We start from the raw sequence: 25,010 nt of genomic DNA, 5'->3' as shown, positions 1-25,010 counted from the left end.
TGGTGTGTCTTATATAGAGGAGTTCTTATGGTGTGTCTTATATGGAGGAGTTCTTACTGTATGGTGTGTCTTATATGGAGGAGTTCTTACTGTATGGTGTGGCTTATATGGAGGAGTTCTTACTGTATGGTATTGGTGTGTCTTATATGGAGGAGTTCTTTTTTTTTTTTTAAGATATTTTTTTGCGGCTTACGCCTTTTATTGTTTTTTTTTGAAGGGACAGACAGTAGGCTGACAGGAAACGGGAGAGAGATGGGGGAAGACATGCAGTAAAGGCCGTGTCGGGCTCGGGAGTCGAACCCGCGGCACACTGCGACTGGATTACCAGTCGGGTGCCCAGACGGTTACGCCACCGCCTGGGCATATGGAGGAGTTCTTACTGTATGGTGTGTCTTATATGGAGGAGTTCTTACTGTATGGTGTGTCTTATATGGAGGAGTTCTTACTGTATGGTGTGTCTTATATGGAATGTGAGATTTAGAGGAGTTCTTACTTTATGGTGTGTCTTATATGGAATGTGACATGTGGGCATACCATAATCGCAGAGAGGAATGAGACATACTCCAGTCACTTTAGTTCAGAGCACTGCAGAGGGCAGGTGTGTGCGTGTGCGTGTGTGCGCGTGCGTGTGCATCCAGCTAATGCTTGTTACACGCATCAAGCTAAGGCAATTATGTTTATGCACTGCACTGTCAAATAGGCCTGCATCTGGCTTACCGGTATAGATGTTTGTTCAATCTGTTGTTCATAATTAGGCTACACTTGGTTGGTGGTTGTGTGTAAAACACTTTTTTATTATGTTTTATAAATAAAGCACTTCCAAACTGAAGATGATGGCCAATGATGATGATGATGATAATAATAACTAGAAAAGTGTGGTTGCCGCAGTCGCTTATATAGGCCCCTCCCACTAATATTGTCAGCCAATTACAATGTCACGTTACCCCTGTGATCATGTGTAAGTAAGTCGGAGGGGATATATCCCCTGAAAATCATGTTTTTTGCAACAAACGGTTATATTTTTCGCATTTGACTTTCACATTTGACTTTTGCACTTGACTCTATTGACTCTCTTGAAAAGTAACTTGAACATGTCTATAACGCTTGAATAGTTTGCCGATGCATTTACTACGTAATGTAGACCTTTATTAATCCCACCGGGTAAATTCTGTGCCATTCACGAGCTATCTCGTGTTTAGAGCTTTACCACAGTGTGCCAAACACGAGAAACACAAGATTATATTATTTTATCTTTTTATGTCTTTATATATATATAACGATTGTAAAACATAGATTGGTTACGTAACCAACAACATCCAATTAGCTGCTACAAACGTTATGCAAAGCTCGGCCAATCACAGCGGAAGTTCGATTACTCCGGAAAAATAAGAAAGTGTGACAATAAATAATAATAATTATAATTGTCCAGGGACCACCTGAATGCTGGTCCGTGGACCACTGGACTAGAGTCTAGCACATTGGTTTTCAACCGGTGGTCCACGGAGTCTAGCAGCTAGACTATCAAACTGCTGTACTTGTCAGTCACAACAAAGACATACTAGTCAGTTAACGTATTGCTATACTGGGAGCCGAACCAGTAACTACAATCTTTACTGGTGGCCGTCAAGCCTCTCCTCTCCTCTCCTCTCCTCTCCTCTCCTCTCCTCTCCTCTCCTCTCCTCTCCTCTCCTCTCCTCTCGCCCACTTCGATAACCTTTGATTAAATTACAGACGTTAACACGTGTGTGTGTGTGTGTGTGTGTGTGTGTGTGTGTGTGTGTGTGTGTGTGTGTGTGTGTGTGTGTGTGTGTGTGTGTGTGTGTGTGTGTGTGTGTGTGTGTGTGTGTGTGTGTGTGTGTGTGTGTGTGAGAGAGAGATCTCGATTGTATTAAGGTTTCAAATACAATCGGGCATTAACCCTAAAACCTATAAACTCTAATAGGGTGTCAAATCCTAACCCCATTCTGAATCTTCTCTGAATTGTAACCCTAACTCTGTTTTTTTAACCATAAAACCACCATTTCTCTTGTTTGTGAGAACCATGACAAATATTGTCCTCAAAATGTCTGTCTCTCTCTCTTACGCACACACTGTACACAGCACACAGTTATAGAATAGTAGTGTTGTTCAATCACAGGGCGCCTGAGCGGGGCTCATTTGGCTCTGAATGTCCCCGCACTATTGGGGATAATGCCTAGTCTATATATGTATTTATTTGTCCCGACCGGCGCTGGTGCATGCCATGGTCTATCAACTGTAGCACATTTCCATTTTGCTGCGCAATAGTCGTTGTGTATTGGCTGCATACGTGCAGTTCTGCAGTTTCTCTTAGTCTCAACTCGATCAAGCTGTCAGACGGGCTAATACACAACAATGTGAGTTTATGGTTATGGTTATAGTATGGTTATATTCATGTAGAACATGTATCTGAAAGAAATAAACACAATTCTAAATGTGGCAACTTTGCAAACAGTGCAGAGTATAGGCAAACAGAAAGTATGGTAAATTAATTAGCACTAAAATAAATAAGTAAATTAAATACTTTGTGGTACACTCAGTGAGCTAAATAACGTGTATGGTGCATTTATGCACAGCTCAATTAAAGTCTCTCATATTATTATTAGACGGTACCAGTGCAATGGACGTTTTTAGCCAAAATGTGCAGATCTACAAGCTCGGACAAACGCGTGGGGGTCCCCGCGGAGGGCCGCAGTAGTCCGCGTGGGGGTCCGCGGGTACAGTGACTCAGGCGTTATTATGGATCCCACCAACATTCTAGGAAAGCCCAGCTGTGATTGGCCAGTCGCTGTGATTTACAGTTCTCGTTTTTGCAACTATGCCTAACCTAACCCTACTAAACCTAACCTCATTAAAACTATGCCTGCCCGGGAGCCAATCAGACACATGGTAAGGCGGGTCTATCCTAGAATGTTGGTGGGATTCATAATCACGCGTGACTCAGACTCAAATGTGTTACTGTTACACATTCAATCAGGTCTGCTCATGTCACGGCATGCCACTGTTCCGCTGTGTTGCACTGTTATGCTCAAAGAAGTGACCCTAAAGATTTTCGTCTTTGGTGTGAGGCTGCACACTATGGTGGCGTCTGTGTGTTATGATTGTCATTTCTATCTTGTTTGCACACTCTCTCGCGCGCACACACACACACACACACACACACACACACACACACACACACACACACACACACACACACACACACACACACACACACACACACACACACACACACACATATTGATTGACACAGCGTACAGTATTTGCATCACTGCTTGCCCCCAGGCTAACATGGCCATAGCCTCCCATGACTTAGTGCGCTAATGCTAAAGCTATGAAGCTAAATGAATAATGCATTAGCAGTGCCATTAGTGTTAGCGTGTGGACTATCAAAGCCTGCATGCCCTGCAGGTGAACATGAAACATGAGCTAAAACAATATGAATTCAACAGTGGTCTCACACAGTCAGACTCCAGAGCATTCTTTTTAAGATGGATGTTTTGATGGCCTGCCGATGGCGTTGCTACCTCCTGTGCATGTGATGGAACCTTTTTTTTTTTTACTTTACAGAACTACTAAAAGTCCAGTATTCAAAATGTTACTTGAGTAACAGTACAACAATATTGTCATCAAACTATACTATATTGTCAGAATCAGCTTTGTTTGCTTACAGGATAAAGAGTCCCTTTCAGAGCTGTGTCACCGTACAATGTCAATGAGGAGCATATTTTGAATTGTCAATATTTTTAATCAATTCAATCAATTCTTTTTGATTTCTTGCACCTTTAATAATAATAATTGTAATAATACTAATAATAATAATAATAATTCCACTTAAAACAAGAAAATTGCAAGAAGAACCTAAAAATAAAATAGAATCAACTAAAATCAATAGTAGCCTACAAAAGTGGGTCTTGAGCTTGCTTTTAAAGCTGGTCGTTTGCCTGTCTTATATGTAATGTGAGCTTGTTCCATGGAGTTACATCATGGCAATGGAACTGCACAACCAAACCTTCTACCAAAGTGTTCTATCCGAATGGAGCTGGTAGCGTGAAGTCTGTTGCATGTCAGGGCCTAGTGAGTTCCTAGTGAGTCTCTCTCTCTCTCTCTCTCTCTCTCTCTCTCTCTCTCTCTCTCTCTCTCTTTCTCTCTGTCTCTCTCTCTCTCTCTCTCTCTCTCTCTCTCTCTCTCTCTCTCTCTCTCTCTCAATGAGTCATTACATCAGTGTGTCTGTTAATTGTCTGTATAATGTCCCTGTTTACAACACACACACACACACACGCACACACACACACACAGGCGGTGCATCCATGACATTGTGAAATTACCATTAATGGCAGTCCTGACAATAAACACCATCTTGCGTGTGTGTGTGTGTGTGTGTGTGTGTGTGTGCGTGTGCGTGTGCGTGCGTGCGTGCGTGCGTGCGTGCGCACTCACACACAACAGCAAATGACTGATCAGGCCTTAGTCATCACCACTTCACAATAAAATGCCATCTGGACACAGACTCCGTGTAGAATGTTAAAATGGCAAATAAAAGCTCTCTTAGGAGTTTAGTTCACTTGGCTGTTGCAGCATCAAACAAAACAAGATTGTGTTTGTGTGTGTGCGTGCGCTTGCATGTGTGGTGCTAATCTCAAAGGATACATCTCCACTCCATATCTTTCATATCACATTTTGGACTATGACTCTTGGAACAGCAGGCCGTACCGTCAGACGGTAACAAAGTAACTATAGTAATTAATGTTGTAAAATAATTGTAGTGGAGTAAAAGTACAATATTTGCCTCTGAGATGTAGTGGAGTAGAAGTAAGTAAGCATGGAAATCATTTTGTAAAGTAAAAGTACCTCAAAAGTGTACATACTGTAAGTACAGTACTTAAGTAAATGTGCTTAGTTACTTTCCACCACTTTTTGATACGAGGTTTCTGTCCCATAGCAACAGATTTTGTTTTTCTCTCTCTTGAAGAGCCAATGAAAACAAATGTCCCTGTGTGAAAATCCAGTCTAATCTGAGCTTGGTTGGGTCATTAAGAGCTCAGCAGCGTGACCTCATGTTTCACCATGTTTACATGTGAGGTCACCATTCATGAAAAGATTCAGGTTGAGGTCAGGGTTCAGTGTTGTTGACCTCTCTGGACTAGAGGTTGTTTAATGGTCAGGACAGGAGTTGGGTTGCGTGCCGAGCGAGCGTGCGTGCGTGTGTGCGTGCCGAGCGTGCGTGCGTGCGTGCGTGTGTGCGTGCCGAGCGTGCGTGTGTGTGCGTGTTATGCTTCATGTCTCTTCTAAATGAGTTGTAGTTCTGTTTACTTTTGTTTGAGCCAAACTACATTCCCAGCGTCAGAACTGATAGGCTGCATTCCACACTCTGTGTGTGTGTGTGTGTGTGTGTGTGTGTGTGTGTGTGTGTGTGTGTGTGTGTGTGTGTGTGTGTGTGTGTGTGTGTGTGTGTGTGTGTGTGTGTGTGTGTGTGTGTGTGTGTGTGTGTGTGTGTCCGTCTGACTGACCTCACATACATGAAAAAGAATCTTTGCGTTCCTTCTCAACCACTCAGAGCCTCCATATAAGCTTTCTTTTTTCTCTCTTCAACGAAACTAACCAATTTACATACATACCGTACATACTGCATGTAAGCCCCCCAGAATTGTGTTATGAGTGCGTTATGAGTGTGTACAGAAAACAGTTGTGAACCGTAATCAATTGATATTAAAAAAGGCGAACTCGGTGCAGAGTGAGTTAATGCCATGCCCAAAATAGTTACTGTAGGTTAAAAGTGGTTTGCAAGTGGTTAAGTCATGTGTGTCTTTGGGTTTCATGAATATTTGAACCAATGTAAAGTATGGGCGACTGTGGCTCAAGAGGTAGAGCAGGTCGACCAATGATCCATGGGTCGGCGGTTCGAATCCCGGCTCCTCCTGGCTACATGTCGAAGTGTCCTTGGGCAAGACACTGAACCCCAAATTGCTCCCGATGTGCTGGTTGGTACCTTGCATGGCTTACGCCGCAATCGGTGTATGAATGTGTGTGTGAATGGGTGAATGTAATGCACAATCTATGTAAAGCGCCTTGGATAAAGGCGCTATATAAATGCACCATTTACCATTTACCATTAACAAGACCATGTGACTAAATAATAACTACACTGGATCCATTGGAAACACAGGTTGGTTTTTTTCCTGATTTCCTGAAAGGAACAGTCTTGTACATACGCAGTTTGCACTTGACAGCGACAATATGGACGGTAATGGCCCTCTTGAGTGAGGTGAGGTAGATATTGTTTAATTAGTTTGTTAATTAGTTCTGCTGTGTGCAACACCTGCGTCGGCATCAGGTGGTCTCCTTGGCAACTGTATTACATGTGAGACAAAACAATTAGAGCTGACTTATTATTATAGCTAAAGGAGCACTTGATGTATTTTCAGTCTTTTTGTCATCACAGACGTGATCATTTGTTGAGAAAGACTAAAAGACTAAGGTTCTTGATATTTAGTCAACTAAGACTAGACTAAGGCCCAAACCACACCAAAGGGTCGGATCGGGAAAAAATGGTAAACCACACTGTCACACTATGTCCTTGAGTGAGGGTAGTGTGTGCACAAAAGGCACGTATCACAGTTCTCAAAACCTCCAAAAAGTGTTCAAATGAGCAGGATACTCCAAATAGGAAGCCAGAGTCCTCTTAAGCAAAAACAAACTGTTTTATTCATTCACCTTTCACGTGTCAAAAATGGTGTCCCAAAAACAGTACACCACACTATTTACAATGGCTGAATAGGTTGGCCCTCTTGGTCTACAGCCCTACATCAACTGCTTGTCAGTGGCAGGTCCCCCTTCTTAAATAGGCTATAGGCCCCTCCCACTGGACCGTACCAACCCTAATTGATTCCACAATTAACAGCCCCATGTCCAGAGACAATAACTACTTTAACACATAATCACATTTAACCCTTGTATAATTCACATTTAAATTACACATTATCCACAATAATTCACATATTTACAAAAACCTACAGTTGGTCTGATCCAGTGGGATGGACTGAGCATGCTCCCTACAATGGAGTCAGGCACTATAAAAGGCAGCCTCATGCTACAATCAGGTCCTTCCCCACTGGTCAGCACCAGGAAGCACTGTGGTAACACATGTCAAACATTCTCCAAACATGATTCACAACTTAAAGAATAACGGTGAGACTTAACCCATTGTTGTGTCCTCATACATACATACAACATATCATTTAGGGGAGAACACACGGAAACAGTCTGTCATCTATTAAATGAGTCATTGGCAGGGTAATCTGCCACACACACCAATGCAACTCCTTGCTACTCAATGAATTGCATTGGTGTGGTTTACCTTAAAAAACGTTTTTGTCCCAACGCAACCCTTTGGTGTGGTCTGGGCTTTAAGGGCTTAAGACTAAACAACAACAATGCAACTCCTTGAGTTGCATTGGTGTGGTTGACCTTAGAACGGTTTGGTTGCAAGGAGTTGTGTGCAACTGGTGTGGTTTGGGCTTAAGACTAAAAGACTAGAATTTTTATATTTTGTCGACTAAGACTAGACTATTCAATTCATCGACATAGCGTAAAACAATCAACCACCATACACTATATGTACAAAAAAAAAGCAGCCGTGAATGACACCTCCTTTAGCTGGGAAATTACATGTATCTCCCCTTGTGCCAGTGTGCATTTTGACAGCAAATTCTGATTGAGTTTTAGTCATAGTCTTTTGAATACATTTATATTTAGTTTAATCACATTTTAGCCATCTGAAATGTTTCAGTGTAAATATCATACTACTGTGTACACAGTGTGTGCTGTGCGCGTGCACGCGTTCATTCACACTGTTCAGCCATCTGCTCCTGTTTGACTGTTACAGTAACCTTTAAATCCTGTTAACCTGTTAAGTAGCCCACACACACACACACACACACACACACACACACACACACACACAAACGCACACGCACACGCACACACGCTAGAGCCTGACCGATGTCAGATGTGTGGGGTCTTATGCCGATACCGACTTTGAAGAGTCACACTTCACAATTTTTCATACATTACAAAAGAAGAATCCAACATTTTTCAAACATAAAAAACAAATCAAAGGCATTCCACGGTTTCTTGTTTGGCACTAATTTGTTATGAACCTCAGACAATTATGAGAACTTCTTTGATCAATTCTTTTTCTGGGATTCCTAAGCTTACTTTTAATTAAATTGTATTTATTGGACTGGTTGTTTTATAATGATGTTGGATTATGCTGCATTGAAAGAAAGAAAGAAAGAAAGAAAGAAAGAAAAAGAAGTGAAGATTGCTGATCAGATTTTAATTTATTTTATTTTTAGAACCAGGAAAAAATATAAACAGAAATAAAAACATGTCAAAAAAAGAATGAAGACATAAGGTGCAAAAAGTACAAAGCACTGAGTAGTCTGAGTCAGAGTAGTAGAAATTAAAAAGAAATTAATAGAAAAGGGTTGCATTGGTTGGTTGGGAGTCAAGCCCTGCTGTGATTGGCTGAACAGATTAAATGGTTATAGTGGGTGGTTTTCTTTAGAGAACTAGACTCAAGTTACAACTACACAAAATCAGACGCTCGTATGAAGAGACAAGTGTGAGGTCACAATAAGCAGAGAACTGACCCCCAAATTGTTATGCACTTGGTCACAGACTCCCACACACGCACGTACACACGAATGCACGCCAGCACACGCACACGCACACGCACATGCACATGCACACGCACATGCACACACACACACTGTTGTCTCACACCAGTTGACCGACCAACAAACAAGCTAAAAATACAGCCTGATTGGCTGACACCATCAGAGGCGTGCTGTGATTGGTCGCCCCAGACTTGCCAGACAGATTAATTGGCCAGGGAGGAGGTGTGATCCATTGCCATGGAAACCTGATAGAGACAGACAGACAGGTATGCAGACAGACGGGTATGCAGACAGACAGACAGACAGGTATGCAGACAGATACGTATGCAGACAGACACGTATGCAGACAGACATGTATGCAGACAGACACGAATGGAGACAGACATGTATGCAGACAGACACGAATGGAGACAGACACAGATGGAGACAGACAAATATGCAGACAGACAGGTACACACTACGCAGACATACTTGTCTATACAGACAGACAGACAGACAGACGCTATCCTGGACATCTCTCCTGTTGGCATGGAAATCGACACACACACACACACACACACACACACACACTGGTTGTACATTTTCAGGACAATTGAACATGACCTTTGCCCTGTCTGTGTGCTTAAAATAGCTTTCCATTAAGCAGTCGCTTCACTATAATCTCCAGCTTGTAACATAAATAATTGAGTGCATTTTTTTAAGCTAAATATAACATACACGTATTGTGCATGTACTGTAAGTAGTATATATGAAATATGAATGTACCATGCATATAGTATTATGTTTAAATATTAATATATCATAGCATATTGTTGTTGTTGAAAGTGGGGATGGGGGTCATATGTACGAGATCTACAAGCTCACGTATTGGCAACTTCTTGCTGTTTCTGAACCATTTTTAACCCATTCAAACTGTCAGATTTTAGCTATATTTATGAATGTCACAATTATTTAAAAAAATAGCAGATATACAGTACAAGCTCATGTGCCACGCTATGAGCTTGTAGATCTGCTATTTAATTTAGGGACACGGTGGCGCAGTCTGCAGCACTGTCACCTCGCAGCTAGAAGGTCCTGGGTTTGATTCCCGTTCCCGATTCCCGTTTTGATTCCCGTTCTCTCCTCTGCATCATCAGCACCCTCATGCATTGAAGGAAGCATGAGGTCAGTTTGGTGCTCTCCTCAGGTTGGCTGAGGGACAGTAGCAAAATGTGTGAAAATGTGAAATCTTTGCTTCTGGGCGTCCCTGGAACAAAATATATTTTGAGATGGGGGTCCACGGTCAAATACATATCATTGTGGGCGACTACCTTGGCATGAAAAGGTTTGAGCACCACTGATATAGAAACAAAAAGAAAGAAAAAGAAAGAAAGAAAAGTTCCATAGACTTTGACGTGACGAGGTGTCGTGTGTGCCGTGATTGTGTTTTTGAGGTGACAGTACTTCAATAGACCCCATGGTGTGGTTGTTATGTGCACTGATGTCTTTGTATTTAGGGTTTCTTCCTGGAGGCTGAAATCTTGACAGTCAAACGTGACAATGGAAAAAAACAGTGATATAGTGACATCACAACATCATCCCCTCCCCTAACCCCTCCCCCATTATCCCCCAACAACAGCTGTTGGTGCGGCTTCAGTTCAGGTGGATCACCACCCACCAGCAGGCAAACCAGGCATACTTAATTAACTGGTGGGCGTGTCCACATAAAAACGACATTTTAACAAATACTGTACACTTTGTGGAAAAAAAATCTTCCTTCTTATATAATAATGATACCTGATGGTCATGTTTTAGGGTGGAAACAAAATCACGGCACTCTTTAAACGAGTGTGATTTATATTTGTATTATGTTCATTTTTTTTTTAACATTTCCTGAAATTATTTTTTGGATATACCAAGGTTTCCAAAGAGGTTACATGAAATATTCATGTCTATGTATTAACATATAATATATGTAAAATATTCATATGTTGTATGAAATATTCATGTTCATGTCGCGTTTCAGATTCTCTGCTGGAGGTCATTCTGAGGGGGTCCCGCCCCCGCCGCCATCACGCTCTCTTCTGATAGGACGAATCCGCCTGTCCGTCACAGTCTCCATGTAAGTGACACTGTCCTTGTCATGTTTATTCATGAAACAGCATGTGTGTGCATGCGTGTGTGTGGTGTGTGTGTGCATGTGTGTTCCTCTGCTTCCCTTGTTCGGTCAGGTCGTCCCTAATTGGATGGTTTCTCGTTAATGATTCCCATTAGCTTGTTAGGGAAGAACACACACACACACACACACACACACACACACACACACACACACACACACACACACACACACACACACACACACACACACACACACACACACACACACACACAGAGATCATTTGGACCAAATTAGATCAAGTTTGATTCAATTAGATTCCATTCCATCATTTAAATTGAGTGCAATTTTCACCAAACATCCATCAATCTTCACTCTGCTGATTCACTTAACCCATTCATTAATTTACTGCCAGAATTGTTTCAGTCTGTAGTCCCTTCCCTGCCGAGGTCTTTTCAGACGGATATCTTACTTAGAAGACCCCAAATTCACAACCCCTGAACCATGAACCATGAACCCCCTGAACCATGAACCCCCTGAACCATGAACCCCCTGAGTCATGAACCCCCTGAACCATGAACCCCCTGAACCATGAACCCCCTGAACCATGAACCCCCTGAACCATGAACCCCCTGAGCCCTGAACATCGCCGTTTTGATCAAAAACCTCAATCTGGGGAAATAATCAGACATAAAAAGGTTTGAAGATTTCAGTTAACATGGCAGTGGACGAGGGGGATTCTTTAGCCTAGCCGAGCCTTGCCTAGCGACGGAGAGCTAAACAGACGGTGGAGAACTACTGATTTAGAAGGCGTTTGTGGCCTCGGCTCTTAATGGGTTAAGGACGAAAGACGCACAAGCTAATGGATGTAAAAGGAAAGTTCTTGTGTCGGCGTAATGGACAACGTCCACTCTACACCTCCGAAATAGCTCCGAATGGATGGTACGTAATGGATGGACTGCACACAAGTCAGCCTGTTGTGCTCTTTTATGTTGGGGGGAAAACTAGCTGAACTACTTGAAAGCTGTACTATTCTGAAAGAAGTGGGAAGTAGAGAAGTAGCCTCAAAGTAGAAGTGTCTTTGTACTATGAAAAGGTCTCTATACTTATACTATACTTTTTGAGACTTGCACTCTTAATTTCTTGATACCGTTACCTGAATATATTTTAACACCATTGCTTTCCTCAAGTGCATATGATGTGAGCTATACATTATAGTTTCAACACACGCAGGTGCTTTTCTTACCGCATATCTTTCTTAGGATTTAAACGCTTACTCGAGTAAAACATATCTTTCAAGTAAGACAGCTGTACTTTAACTCAAATATGACTTTCAGGTACTTTATACACCACTGTTTATGTCTCCATCATGTTTAGCATTTTAGGCAGAATTGGGCAGAAATCATGAATCAGTTAGATACACCCATTCATATGCATTAGACACATTATACACCAGGGAATATAAATTTGGGATGGTATCTTTTCTTTACTGTATAAACTAAAACTTTCTGTGTGTGTGTGTGTGTGTGTGTGTGTGTGTGTGTGTGTGTGTGTGTGTGTGTGTGTGTGTGTGTGTGTGTGCAGCCTGTCAGAGTCGATGAGAAATGGCATGATGCTGGTAGGAGGAATTTAATGAAATATGATGAAATACAGTAGCACAGCACACATAATACGTACGCATGCACGCACACACACACACGCACACACACACACACAGACACAGACACAGACACAGACAGGTCTGGGAGGGGCTGAGCAAGGCGTGTGTGTGCAATGCATGTGTGTGTTTAACACGCTAAGCATTTAAGAAACAGTCGGAGGTCTCCAGCAGCAGTGTGCTGCATGTGCGTGAGAGTGTGTATGTTTGCTGTATGCTTTAGTGGGAGAGGAGAGGAGGAGAGACAGAGTTGCTCCACACAGAGGTATACAAAAGATGGTGAATCCTATGAGAGCCTACAGAGACCATTATAGATGATTCTCTCTGCTGAGGTCAAACAGGTCACAGCTGGAGAAGTACACACATTGGATGTAATGACTCTCTCTGTCTCTGTCTCTCTGTCTGTCTCTCTCCGTCTCTCTCTCTGTCTCTCCGTCTCTCTCTCTCTCTCTGTCTCTGTCTCTCTCTCTCTCTCTCTCTCTCTCTCTCTCTCTCTCTCTCTCAGTGGCGTCAGTTCAGCCAAAGCTAAGATATGGCAAGGTGACGGTGATTTTTTTCGGGTATAGCCCAGTTATTTTGCGTCTTTTTATGCCCTATTTTCCTCAGGTATGTGTGGGCAGTTGCCGATTTTGTGGGGGCATATTTTCCACAATTTCCTAGAAATATTAAGTCGAGTGTCTTTGAGACTGGCCCCTGCCAATTTGCCATGAAGCTTACAATGTCAGAAATGTGAAATAACAACATAGGGCATACACTGGCTGTTTCAAATCAAATTAGGCAGCCCTAAAGCCTCCATGCCTGGAGCTTCACTGCTAGCACTGCATCATTAGCAGGAGCATTTGTTTACCTGTATGGAGTGTACGCTGGTGGTGGTGTTGTTATCAGGGGGTTAGAGGCTATCCGGGGGCTCAATAAACCAAGTCGTCACTAAATAAAAACGTCTGGGTTTCCAAGGCAAACTCGTCACTGACTCACTGTCACAGTCTTCTTCTGCTGCTGCTGCTGGGGCAGTAGCAGTTTTTCCCCCCCAAAAAAGGGATGTCGTAGTCGTTTCGTTTTCATTTTAGGTTTTAGCCTACTGACAGCAGCACAGTGTAAAAACAATTGCACTCTCTCTGCCTGACAGAATGTTGAAATTGCGCGCCTGCTGCTCGCCCCTGGAATATACCATTTGTTGAGATAGGGGAAATACATGTTGTGGGTAATATAATAATACCTTGTGAAAACGATAATTCTGTTCAAATTTGCATTTGTAGCTATTTTACTGTAATTTAATTACAGAATAATCAACACAGATAGACAAAGAGACATTCATTATACATACAGATATTTTTTTTTTTAAAGTAAATTGTATTGTTCCGCTGGAGCCAAGGTATGGCAGCTGCCGTATGTATCCTGTCATACCCCTGTGCTCGCTCTCTCTCTCTCTCTCTCTCTCTCTGTGGTATGTCCTTAAAATCTGTCTTCCCATGAAGACCTGAGGCTGATTGTACAAGTGCCTTCTAAAGCAGTAGTTCTCACTCTTTCAAGATTTTTTCAAAAATAGCAGATGTACAGTACAAGCTCGCAGCGCGAGCGAACAGGATACAGGATAAACGAGTGAAAGAGGAAATGAGGACAAAGAAATGAGCAGAGAAAATTGGAACTGGCACACAATACAATAGTCGCTGATAAATGGGTTCTCTGAAATTCGAAACTCACCTGAGCATGTATTATAAAGGAGCACTTTGCCCATTTACACCCTATCTTTATATAATTGGTCCACAGCCCTCCTCTGGGACACAGAGGGAGAGCACACAGAAATGGTGCCATCTGGGCATTAGTTTGGGCCAATTATATGAAGATAAGGTTGAAAATGGCTGAAGTGCGCCAAGACATTACAGACCTGTATAACCCTGAAAGTTTGAGAATCAATGCTCTATTAGCAGTGGTAGTGGTCCTCAGCCTACTGTATTCATAATATTTGAACTGAGGACCCCCCCCCCACCCTGACAAGCACTTGGAATTGAAGGAGTTACATTTAGTTTGACTCGGTTCCACAGTGTGAAAATAGCCGATCTACAAGTTTGTGAGGCGTTGTGAGCTTGTACATTTTTGCATCTTTCTTATATAATTTGACCATTTGGCCAATGTTTGACCAGTTTTAGTGACTCTAAAAAATTTGGTCTGAGCGTGCCGCAAAATGGTTTATTATTATTACTAGAGTGGTGCCCGGGGGGCCAGTGCCCGTGGGAGCCTGGGCGGGGGCCCTGTGTGCGTGCCCAGGACCATCTGGTGCGTCCGGCTGGGTCCCGTTCCTACCTACGGGATGGCACCAGTGGACCAAAAAAAACAGCGCAGGGTCCCCGCAGGCTCCCGCGGCGGCCGACCCACCGCCGGGTTGAGACCTTCGGGCAGGACCCCACCAGTTTACCTGTTAACGATTTCACACCCTGTTGAACTCTCTCTTCAAAGTTCTTTCCAACTTTCCCTCACGGTACTTGTCTGCTAGCAATTTATCATTCTGTTGAGCTGGTCAAGTCATCGTGATGTCAGAAGTGATGTCATCAGTATCCCCTTTTATGCCCATATATGGAGTTCTTTGTCAGGCATGTCCAAATATGGAGTCTATGCAGATGTCAGAATGATGTCAGAAGTCGGTGGGACGAACCCATATTTAGGCATGCCCAAATATGGAGTCTGGTTGTGTGTGCTAGTTCTGTTGGAGGATGAGGCATCTCAAGCACACACGCATGCACGCACGCAACTTCTTTACAAGAACGATTTGTCTTGGACATAAATAGTTGCAGGCCAGGCGCACTCAAAAAACTGAGCACATTATCGGTGCGTTTATCCAAACGCACCCCAAATCCAGGATCTAACAAGCAACCTTTTTTTTCCATTTCGGATCGGGACCAGTGCATTCGATTAATTGTCATCTTCCTATATTTACTATATAATTCTACAAATCTGTCCTCACAATGTCTCTGTTTTGTCTCTCTGCAATTGATCTTGCACACGGCATTGACCATTAGCATGTGCACGAAGACCGAACCGCAAAGCCTGTTTTTCACTTGTAAACACCAGATATTCTATTGTCGCCATGGTTACATCCATCGCCATTGTTATAGCCCCCAAGCTATGGGATGACGGGTTGCGCGTGCGTGTGTCAGGGGCGCCTAACTTTGTCAACGGTACAAAGTGCAAAGATTTTATATTTGTGATAAAAACATCCCCCCAGACAGGTTTCAAGTTGCTTGTATTTAGATTTTTGATTGTTCGTTTTTATCAGACACACACTATCTTTGTGCCATGCTATGAGCTTGTAGATCTGCTTTTTTATTTTTTAAATAGTAAACATTTTTTGAGATGAGGGGGGCGGCGACCAAGTCATATAATGGTGGGGATCCAACGCTTGGGCACCACTGATAGATATACTGTAGCACAAGTCTTTTCAGAAAACTCTTAGGATTTAGAAGACATATTTTTGGATCGGCCTCGGGTCTTAATGGGTTAAAGTGAAGCACTCCTTTTAAGATGTTTTTCGGGGATGTTTTTCATGACTTTGAAGAAGACGTAAGTGATGCAACGAGAGACAACGCTGGCCTACTAAACTGAAACTAAACTGAAAACTAAACGCTGCTATAGGTCAGCCTCCGAGCGAGGAGCGTCTGGGATCTCAAGGAGGAAAGGGAGAGCCGGGCTCACACTGAAGGTTCAAACTCCTGGCTGGAGGAGCGTCTCGGAATAGACTGTGATGACGTCACGTCTGCCAGAATTAGGGCAGGGAGGAGAGAGAGGGGTTTATGGAGCATCCATCAACACTCCATTGATTCTGTCTGAGCTGGATACAATATGGACGGACACAATGGAACACTGACACTATTTAGGCTTGTGTGTGTGGATGTGCGCGTGTGCGCGCACGTGTGCATGCTTGTGTTTTTTATTTTTTGTTAAGTGATTCTCAACCCTTTAAATTTCAAGGACCGCCAGTTTGATATGTAATTTCCTTTTGCTGTCATTTGTTGGTATGGAATTTTGGAAACCTAGGCGTTAGACAGAAAAAGGCCCTCGACAGGGTTGTGAGTAGGGCTAGCAGGATTGCGGGGGTTACAATTCATCTGTCTGAGTCAACATAATGACAAGCAGGTGCTTAAGAAAGCGTCATCTATTAGAGCAGACAGCTCTCATCCCCTGAATCCTGAATCTGATCTCTTGTCTTCCGGCCGACAGTTATAGAGGCTATAATTATTCAGGCTGTGACTAGAAACAAGGTACAAATTCTCATTTATACCAACTGCTATTCGTGCCATCGGCAATGTAAGCAGTAGGAGGTAGCTGTTGCTCTGTTGCAGGGGACAGTTGACAGGCCCACCCCCATCTGAGGAGGATGGTAATGATGAGCTGATGTGTGTTTTTTTTTTAATTATTATTATTATTTTTCCTTTCTTTTGTTTACTGGAATATGGTCGTGGTCGGCTGTCCACAATTTATGGAGGTGGAGGATGGTACTATGTACTATTATTATTATCTGGGTCTAGTGACCATGGCTGTTATACTTATTGTATGTTTACTGTGTTTTTAGATATTTTATTATCGGCTGTGACATAAATTGCCCAGTTTGGGACATATTATTAAACTTGACCTTGGCATTGGCTGCACGATTGCCAATATTGACAAAATGTCAACAAATGTCAATGACAGCAGCTGCTTTCGTAAAGTCTGAAACTGGCTGATGTTTTTGATGTGACAACAAGGCAATGAGCGAGAAAAAAAATCAGTTTCTGTTACCGATACCAACATAAAATGAGGCGCGTTTAAGCATCCACAATCTGGATTATGGATGGAAAATAGCAGATCGACAAGCTCACAACGCGTTGTCAATTGGCTATTTTCAGCGAAGATACCCCATATAGAGCCCTGAGGGTCTCCGCTCAATGGTGTAATAGGGTTTAAGTGGTTCATAAAACAATATGGGTGTGGCTTCTGGGTGCTTGCCTGGAGCCGTCCTGTGAAGAGAACTCCATGTTTGAGGTAAGGTGACGTTATTGTGGACGATGTCTTTGTCATTGTTCTATATATATACCTTTCTTGCGAGACATACCATAAATACATCCATATTTGGGCAGAATGTTCCAATGGACAAAAATACCCTTTTTGGTGGAATGCCTGAAAAATAGGTTCATGCAAAAAAAGAATCACACTTTGGGGGGCACCCAAAGTAGGAGCGCTCCTATAACCAATCTTGACAAGGTCAAAACCTCAGAGTGATTGATCCTGAACATCTCTCAGCCTGGTTTAAATATACAGATCAAATGTTTATGATGTAACAACAGATATTGAGTAGGCTGGAAGGACCAAGCTTGGCAGAAATGGGAAGCTGTTGAAACTTGTTAGACATAATACTAGACATAATAATACAATAGCATTTCCTCTCTAACCAGTATATTTACTGTTGTAATGATAATGTCACCTCCAAGGCATGACTTGTGACTCCCGCATCCTATTAGCTAGAAAGCAGCTAACAAGATTTTAAGTCCTTATTTCCCTTGAAGTGATGTTTATACAGCCCCCAGGAAAGGAACATTCTTTGACAGCCTCAGCATCTAAAGTTTAGATGCTGAGTTAGATTGCTTGCCAGTCCTATTTTACACAGAGTATTTAATCTCTCTCATAAATCAGCAAGTCAGATCAGATTCATATCCTGCTGCGTTTGTGAGTCGGCGTGTGCGTGAAGACGTCACTTCCGCACTGGGTGTGGTTTCGTTTCCTGGCGGAGCCTGTGGATGGTTCCATGTGCAGAGCCATTTCCTTGGATATGAAGGTGCTCAGGTCCACCTCGTGGAGGCCGTTGTTGCTGCGTCTGCCGCTGCGGCACAACTCTCCAGAGTGGCCACCGGCGGCCACTCCCACGTTTCTGCTGCCACCCCTGCTTCCATGGGTGGGAGACCCCGGGGCTCCGGAACACACAGTGATGCTGGCCATGGCCCCGTTCAGAGCCTGCACTGTGACAGCCTCCCTGAGTGGCTGGAGTTCCGATGTCCCCGCGGACGAGACAACGTCAGAGGAGGCAGGGTCCGCTAGCCGTGGTTTGCTGCTATTGGCCCTACCGCTCCTGGGAGGCGGAGCTTTGCCACAGAGGAAGCCAATCAGATCCTCCCTGCGGATGGTCCTCCTGCGCTTCTTGGCCCAGGACAGGATGTCCCTGTTGCGACGCTGGTGGCCCACTTGGACGCCCATCTCGTAGCTTCTCTGACGGGCCTCCGTGCTCTCCTTGTAGAGGTTGGTTACGGCCGCGGCGGCGCTCTGGAACGGCACCCACAGCGACGCGCCGTGCTGCTGCTGTTGTTGTTGTTGTTGTTGTTGGTAGTGGTGGTGATGGTGATGGTGGCACCCCGGGTCTTTATAGAGCTGAGCTACGGCGGTAGCAGTCGTCTGGAACAGATGCCACAGCTTGTCCCGTTGGTCATGGTGGGCCTCCGCGTCGCTCGGCTCCGTTTGCTCCGCGTCAGTCAGACACTGGCGCTCCCAGTTCGAGAACCAGAGCTCGGGTCCATGCTCCTGAATGTCGGGGTCGTCGTACTCCTCCATTTAATACGGCGGAAAATTGTGAGAACGCTAAAATGTGAATGCGCTGAAAGATTGGGAAGCTGGTCAAGGGGGGAGATTACGCTACTGTATGTTTGTCTGTTGCCCATGAAAGGGATTCTCTGCTGTAACTGTTACCTCCACCACCCGATTCCGTCAAAGGTGTTTGACAATGTTAAATACTTAAAGCTTTTTTCGTTGTTACAAGGAGTCCGACAAGGGCTCTATAAGGGCCTTCCCCTCTGACAAAGTCTGACGAGGGACAATCAACTCTTTCCCTCTGTCTGTCTCTGTCTGTCCATTCATCTCTCTTTCAGCTTTAAGTTGACGCCAAGACTCATGACAGCCTGCTGACGTCATCACTCCGCCCCCTCCCCTCCCCCAACTTCAACAATGGCCCTTCCTGATTGGAGGTCGGCGTGGCGACCGCCGCTAGCACAGCTGCTGACGCTTGCATCCTGTCTCCTGTCGGTCTCCGCCTTGCCCCCTTTGTCCACGCCTTTTCCCAAGGACCTTCAGCCAATCAGCGTCGTTGGTGGGGAGCGTGAGTAGCCGCCTGATTGAATAACACGGTGATGATGTCTTAAGGCATCGGTTAAAAGCTTCCCCGATCCTGTAAACTGCAAACCTTTCCTGTAACATTTAGTACGGGAACCCCTTTTGTGTTTTCAAGACGGGAACGCATTTTTGGGTTTTTGTTGCTGTATATAGCAACATAATGTTTTTCTAATCTTTGACGTTTTTCAGCCTTATCTTCATATAATTGGTTCTCACTAGTGCTCATTATAAGATGGCACCATTTCTGTCTACTCACTCTGTGTCTCATTGGAGGGCTGTGGTCAGTTCAGAAGCCTTCCTACCAGTGACATCATCGACAGGGATATCAAGCTTATAGAAACTACAGCCTTTCACGTTCTGCAAAGTTAGCATGCTTACAATACTTATTGTAAAAGACTATAAAAGCCTGTACATTCTTGCATTAATTAAAAACAATGTTTGAAACCTTGTTTGAAATGAACAAACCTGTCTATCGATGATGTCAGCAGACAGGTTTCTGAACTGTCTATCTTATAATGTGCATTAGAGAGGAGCAATGATACAGTAGGTTGATAATCGTCTGTCTGTCTGTCTGTCTGTCTGTCTGTCTGTCTGTCTGTCTGTCTGTCTGTCTGTCTGTCTGTCTGTCTGTCTGTCTGTCTGTCTGTCTGTCTGTCTGTACCTACCTACCTACCTACCTACCTACAGAGTCTGGCCATTACCCAGGGTTCCATGGTTTGGTTCGGGACAACGACACGGTCAGACTGGGTCTGGACTTCCAGAGGATGCTACGCATCAACCATGTGCTCTACGTCGCTGCCCGGTTAGCACACACATACGCATGCACTGCACGCACGCACGCGCGCACACACACACACACACACACACACACACACACACACACGCATGTGAATAATGTCGATGAGCTTTTAAATATGACTGCTGTATCCATTATAACGTTGCTCAGCTGACCTGTTCAGGCAATAAAGAGGCTACTCACAGGTTGTTTGAGGAAGTTGATTATAGCATTTGTGATGAATGATGATCATTGTACAGTTTCCTCAGAGCTTTTAGTTCAAGTGGTAACGTTAATGTACATGATGTGTCCACGGCCCACCTTTCAGGTTACCGTCCTTGTGCGTCTCCCTCTCGTTTGAAAGTGTCTGTGGCATATTTTAACTCGCATTGATACAAATCGTTTTAACTGTTCAAAATTGCGCACAGCCATCACTCTCGACAATTACGCAGCAACAACGCCACCACCTCTCCTCATCCTGCTGTCACTTTGCATTAAAGTGTCTCCCGTTTACCTCCCAATGCGGCTGCCATACATTTTACAAAGGTTATTAACAGGAAAAGGTGTAACCTAATAGCGTGGGAGAGAGCAAGGAACCGAGTGAGCGAGAGAGACAGGGCGAGAGAGAGGGGGCCTCTCGGTAAGCTTGTGTCCATAGCGTAGGAGAAGGGTTTTTAGGGAGCGCTTGCTTTGCATCGCCGAGGCTCCCTGGCGGGTCGAGGCCCTTTTCAATTGAAACCAATGAAACATGGTAAAGGCCGCCAGTGCGCAAGATGCACACATGCACATGCAGAAACACATTGAAGGGTTATTAAATGAACGTAATGAGGTGTTTGTGTTCCTCAGGGATCACGTGTTTGCTGTCAACCTGACCACTGCATCTGAACACTTTGTCCCTCATCTGGTAAGAAACACGCACGCGCACACGCACGCACGCACGCTATATAGCTATACAGCTAGATGTACAGTAGCTGATACATGAAGAACATAAGCAAGACCTGATACTATGGGCTATGAGTCTATTTTGCATGTCTTAAGTGCCAGGTCTTATGACTTAACTTAAGACCTGGAGGTGTGGCTGATGCTGGCCACTCAACACAGTCAAATAGCATTGGCCACGCCTCCAGGGCCTTGTCACCTCACTGTCTGTCTGTCTGTCTGTCTGTCCTTCAGAAGTTAACATGGAAGTCTACAGATGTCAGTAAATGCAGAGTCAGAGGAAAGAACAGTGTGAGTATATGAAGCTGATCACACTTATTGATCCATTAATATACCTGATTGTATGTATTGATCATTAATGAACCTGATCGCACTTATTGAGACGCAATGTTTCCGATTAAGACATTAAGAGAGTGTGTGTGTGTGTGTGTACACGTGTGTGTTACAGGACGAGTGTTATAACTATGTGAAGGTTCTGGTTCCACGCAATGATGAGACTCTGTTCACTTGTGGAACCAACGCCTTCAACCCTACATGCAGAAACTACAAGGTAGGAGCTGTGTGTGTGTGTGTGTGTGTGTGTGTGTGTGTGTGTGTGTGTGTGTGTGTGTGTGTGTGTGTGTGTGTGTGTGTGTGTGTGTGTGTGTGTGTGTGTGTGTGTGTGTGTGTGTGTGTGTGTGTGTGTGTGTGTATATATGGTATTTGTGTTGTGATTCAAGCTGTGTCAGGATGATTGACAGGTGTATTGACAGGCGTCTTGACAGTTGATAACCCTTTTTAAACAAAATATTTCCCTGAGAATCCAAACAAGCACACCCTGTCTGAGAGCAAAAATAAATACTAACCTAACCTCTAAACTAACTACTAACCTCTCTGTGGGTTCCAGATGAACACGTTGGAGCAGGTTGGAGAAGACGTTTTGGGACAGGCTCGCTGTCCATTTGAGTCTGGACAGTCGAATGTTGGCCTGTTTGCCGGTGAGTCCTGCAGAGATGACCCTGCAGAGATTTAATAATGTATCATTTTTACCTCAGGGTGTCCAAATCTCGTCATTGGCACAGAATGAGTGAAACCCATTGAGACCTGAGACAAGATTTGATAGATCATGACAGTTTTCTGAAAAAAATAAATGTTTCTATATCAGCGGTTCTCAATGCATGTATTTCATGTCAAGGACCCCTGCAGGAAAAGGAGGAAGACCCGCACACTGCCGTCTTTCGACCTTCCTCAGGCATGATTCAGAACAGGCTGACATTTCAATACATTTCAATAGGTATAGACAACCAATCAGAAACGCATGTAATCATCAAAACAGATGGCAGCTGCATAGTCCACAGTCATGTGATTCTTAAAGTTACAGTGCCTCTGTGACATTCCTCAAATACTATTGAAAATAACAAATTACAATAATACAGGGAGAAAATATATAAATGTCATGCCATACAATACAAAGAAATCAGCATACAGGCCTGGGCCGTGGCTCAGCGGTCCAGGCACCTTGGCCGGTAGTCCAAGTCTGGCAGTGTGCCGCGGGTTCGACTCCCGATCCCGACGGCCTTTACTGCATGTCACTCCCCCATTTCCTGTTAGCCTACTGTCTGTCCCTCTATGAAAAATGTAATAATTAATAAGCAAATAAATATAAGGTCCTACTCCCATGACAGGAGTGGACAGGTAATAAAAAAGGTGGTGCTTGCTGCACCCTGCTGGACAAGAAGTTCCATCAATAGTGAAGTGACAGTTTATTTTGATATGGATAATATGCATAACGTTTAGTTGTAATTCATCATTCAGCCCTTTAGGGTGAAGAGTTTGTAATGTGTGTATATATAATATGCCTCACGTTGTTTTAGAAGGACTTCTCCTCTTGGTAGTTTGAGTTGTTCTATACCAATGAAACGGAAAGTAGAGATGTCATGTTTAAGATCATTAAAGTGAACGGCAACAGGATGTTCACGGTAATTTATTCGAATAGAACTCATTCTCTGTTTTAGCTGTCTAGTAGTTTTAGCTATACTGTATGTATGCTAAAGCTAAACCACAGGGACATCTGGTCATATACACCCTACACCACATGGGTTGAGACACAAGTTATAATACTATTGATCTTGAACTTCTTGCCAGTATGCGGATGATTAAATAAGGAGGTCTTGTGTGTCTTACCACACTGGGCACAATGGCCACATGGAAAATTGCCCTGTGGCAAGAGGACTCAATAGGTCTGTCTGAGTGTAACCTTGGGAGACTGAAAGTCAGAGTGCACAAGTTGGTCCTTTAAGTTCTTTCCCCGTTTAAAGGAAAAGAGAGTAGGATATTTAAACAATGATGATAATTAAGGGTCAGATGTTAAAATATGCCAGTACTTTTTAAAATAGCCTTTATCTTATTAGAATGAGGAGAGTATGTGGTGACACAATTACAGAAAAAAACTTAAAAAAGGACCCCAACAATGATATGTAATTGGCTGCCGACCCCCATCTGAATATATGTTTTCCAGGAAGCAAAGATATGAGTTAAGATAATATTAAAAAATATTTGCACACGTTTTCACGATTTTCAAAAATAGCAGATCTACAAGCGTGTAGCGCAGCACTCCACACTATGATATATCTGCTATTTTTCAGCAGCTGAAGTTTAAAATAATGGTTAAAGTGGTTAAAAGCTGAGGTGACCCTGGCCTGGAATTAAAAAGGTGTCACTAGATATTGCACAGAAGCATAAATAACTAAAAACTAAAAGCTAGAAAGCCAATATATATATAATAGTCCAGTTCATAAGCATAAGCCTAGCGTCTGGCCGTGGAGTTAAAGAGCCTGATTGCTAATGGTACAAAAGTGTTCTTGAATCGTTTGTTCTTACACGTCAAAGAACGGAACAGATCCTTGGGACCACTTTTCTGGTCTGCCAAGATTTTGTGGACAGGATGACTCACATTGTCCAGCGCCTTGGGACACGTCTGAAGTATTAATTAGGCTTTGGCTATTCCCACTGTAATAAAGTCTTGCTTTATTATTGTATTATTTAGCACATGTTTTTTTTTATATTCGATCATAAAAAATAACCTGTGTCATGAAGGGTGACCTCTAACATAAACTGTCATGTCAGTTAATAATACATTTGAATTATTAATGAGAGTTGTTACTATCGTTTCTGTGCATCTAATCTAACAACAACAATAATAAAGTCTCCTATTGTCAGGTGGTGATTTCTACTCTGCTACGATGACAGACTTCCTGGCCAGCGATGCAGTCATTTACCGTAGTCTAGGAGACGATCGGCCTGTCCTCCGAACCGTCAAGTATGACTCCAAGTGGCTCCGAGGTATGAGGTCACATGACCTGAGCATTGTGCACTGGACACATGCACACAATACATAATATCATGCTTCTGCTTTATGTTTTGACGTTGAGTTTAAAATAATTGAAACGTGTGTGTGTGTGTGTGTGTGCGTGTGCGTGTGCGTGTGCGTGTGCGTGCGTGTACAGAGCCTCACTTCCTGCATGCTATAGATTACGGGAACTATGTTTACTTCTTCCTGAGAGAAATCGCAGTGGAATACACAGCACTGGGCAAGGTATGTGTGTGTGCGTGTGCGTGTGCGTGCGCGCGTGTGTGTGTGTGTGTGTGTGTGTGTGTGTGTGTGTGTGGCTGACACTGGAACATGTTATCGTGTATGCATTGGATTCAGTAATGTGATGAGTGAACAAATTAATGTATAAT

General features: G+C 43.5%; 2 protein-coding genes across 4 annotated transcripts in view; one reads left to right on the top strand and one right to left on the bottom strand.

The window, feature by feature from the left end:
- The window catches only part of LOC306938191 (semaphorin-6D-like), a 75,800-nt gene that overhangs the window by 29,209 nt on the left and 21,581 nt on the right, over nt 1–25,010 (top strand). For 2 of the 3 annotated variants that reach the window (XM_079522252.1, XM_079522250.1), the window contains exons 2-10: nt 10,705–10,800; nt 19,336–19,562; nt 20,264–20,378; nt 21,198–21,255; nt 21,525–21,581; nt 21,739–21,840; nt 22,177–22,267; nt 24,489–24,611; nt 24,776–24,864. In XM_079522252.1, the coding sequence (XP_079378378.1) occupies nt 19,412–19,562; nt 20,264–20,378; nt 21,198–21,255; nt 21,525–21,581; nt 21,739–21,840; nt 22,177–22,267; nt 24,489–24,611; nt 24,776–24,864 (786 nt within the window). In that variant the 5' untranslated portion in view covers nt 10,705–10,800; nt 19,336–19,411. Of the gene's footprint in view, nt 1–7,129; nt 7,207–10,704; nt 10,801–19,335; nt 19,563–20,263; nt 20,379–21,197; nt 21,256–21,524; nt 21,582–21,738; nt 21,841–22,176; nt 22,268–24,488; nt 24,612–24,775; nt 24,865–25,010 lie in introns of those variants that run through there. The other variant, XM_079522251.1, reaches the window with a different exon arrangement.
- On the bottom strand, nt 18,128–19,021 carry LOC306937960 (HUWE1-associated protein modifying stress responses-like; the record flags this gene model as incomplete). The annotated part of the gene is made up of 1 exon (XM_079521984.1): nt 18,128–19,021. One exon carries the CDS (start codon nt 19,019–19,021, stop codon nt 18,128–18,130), a length of 894 nt encoding a protein of 297 aa, XP_079378110.1.

The sequence above is a fragment of the Electrona antarctica genome (assembly GCF_951216825.1).
Source record: "Electrona antarctica genome assembly, chromosome: 15".
NCBI lineage: Eukaryota > Metazoa > Chordata > Actinopteri > Myctophiformes > Myctophidae > Electrona > Electrona antarctica.
Note: the sequence above shows the minus strand (reverse complement) of the source record. Positions and strands in the feature narration are given on the sequence as shown.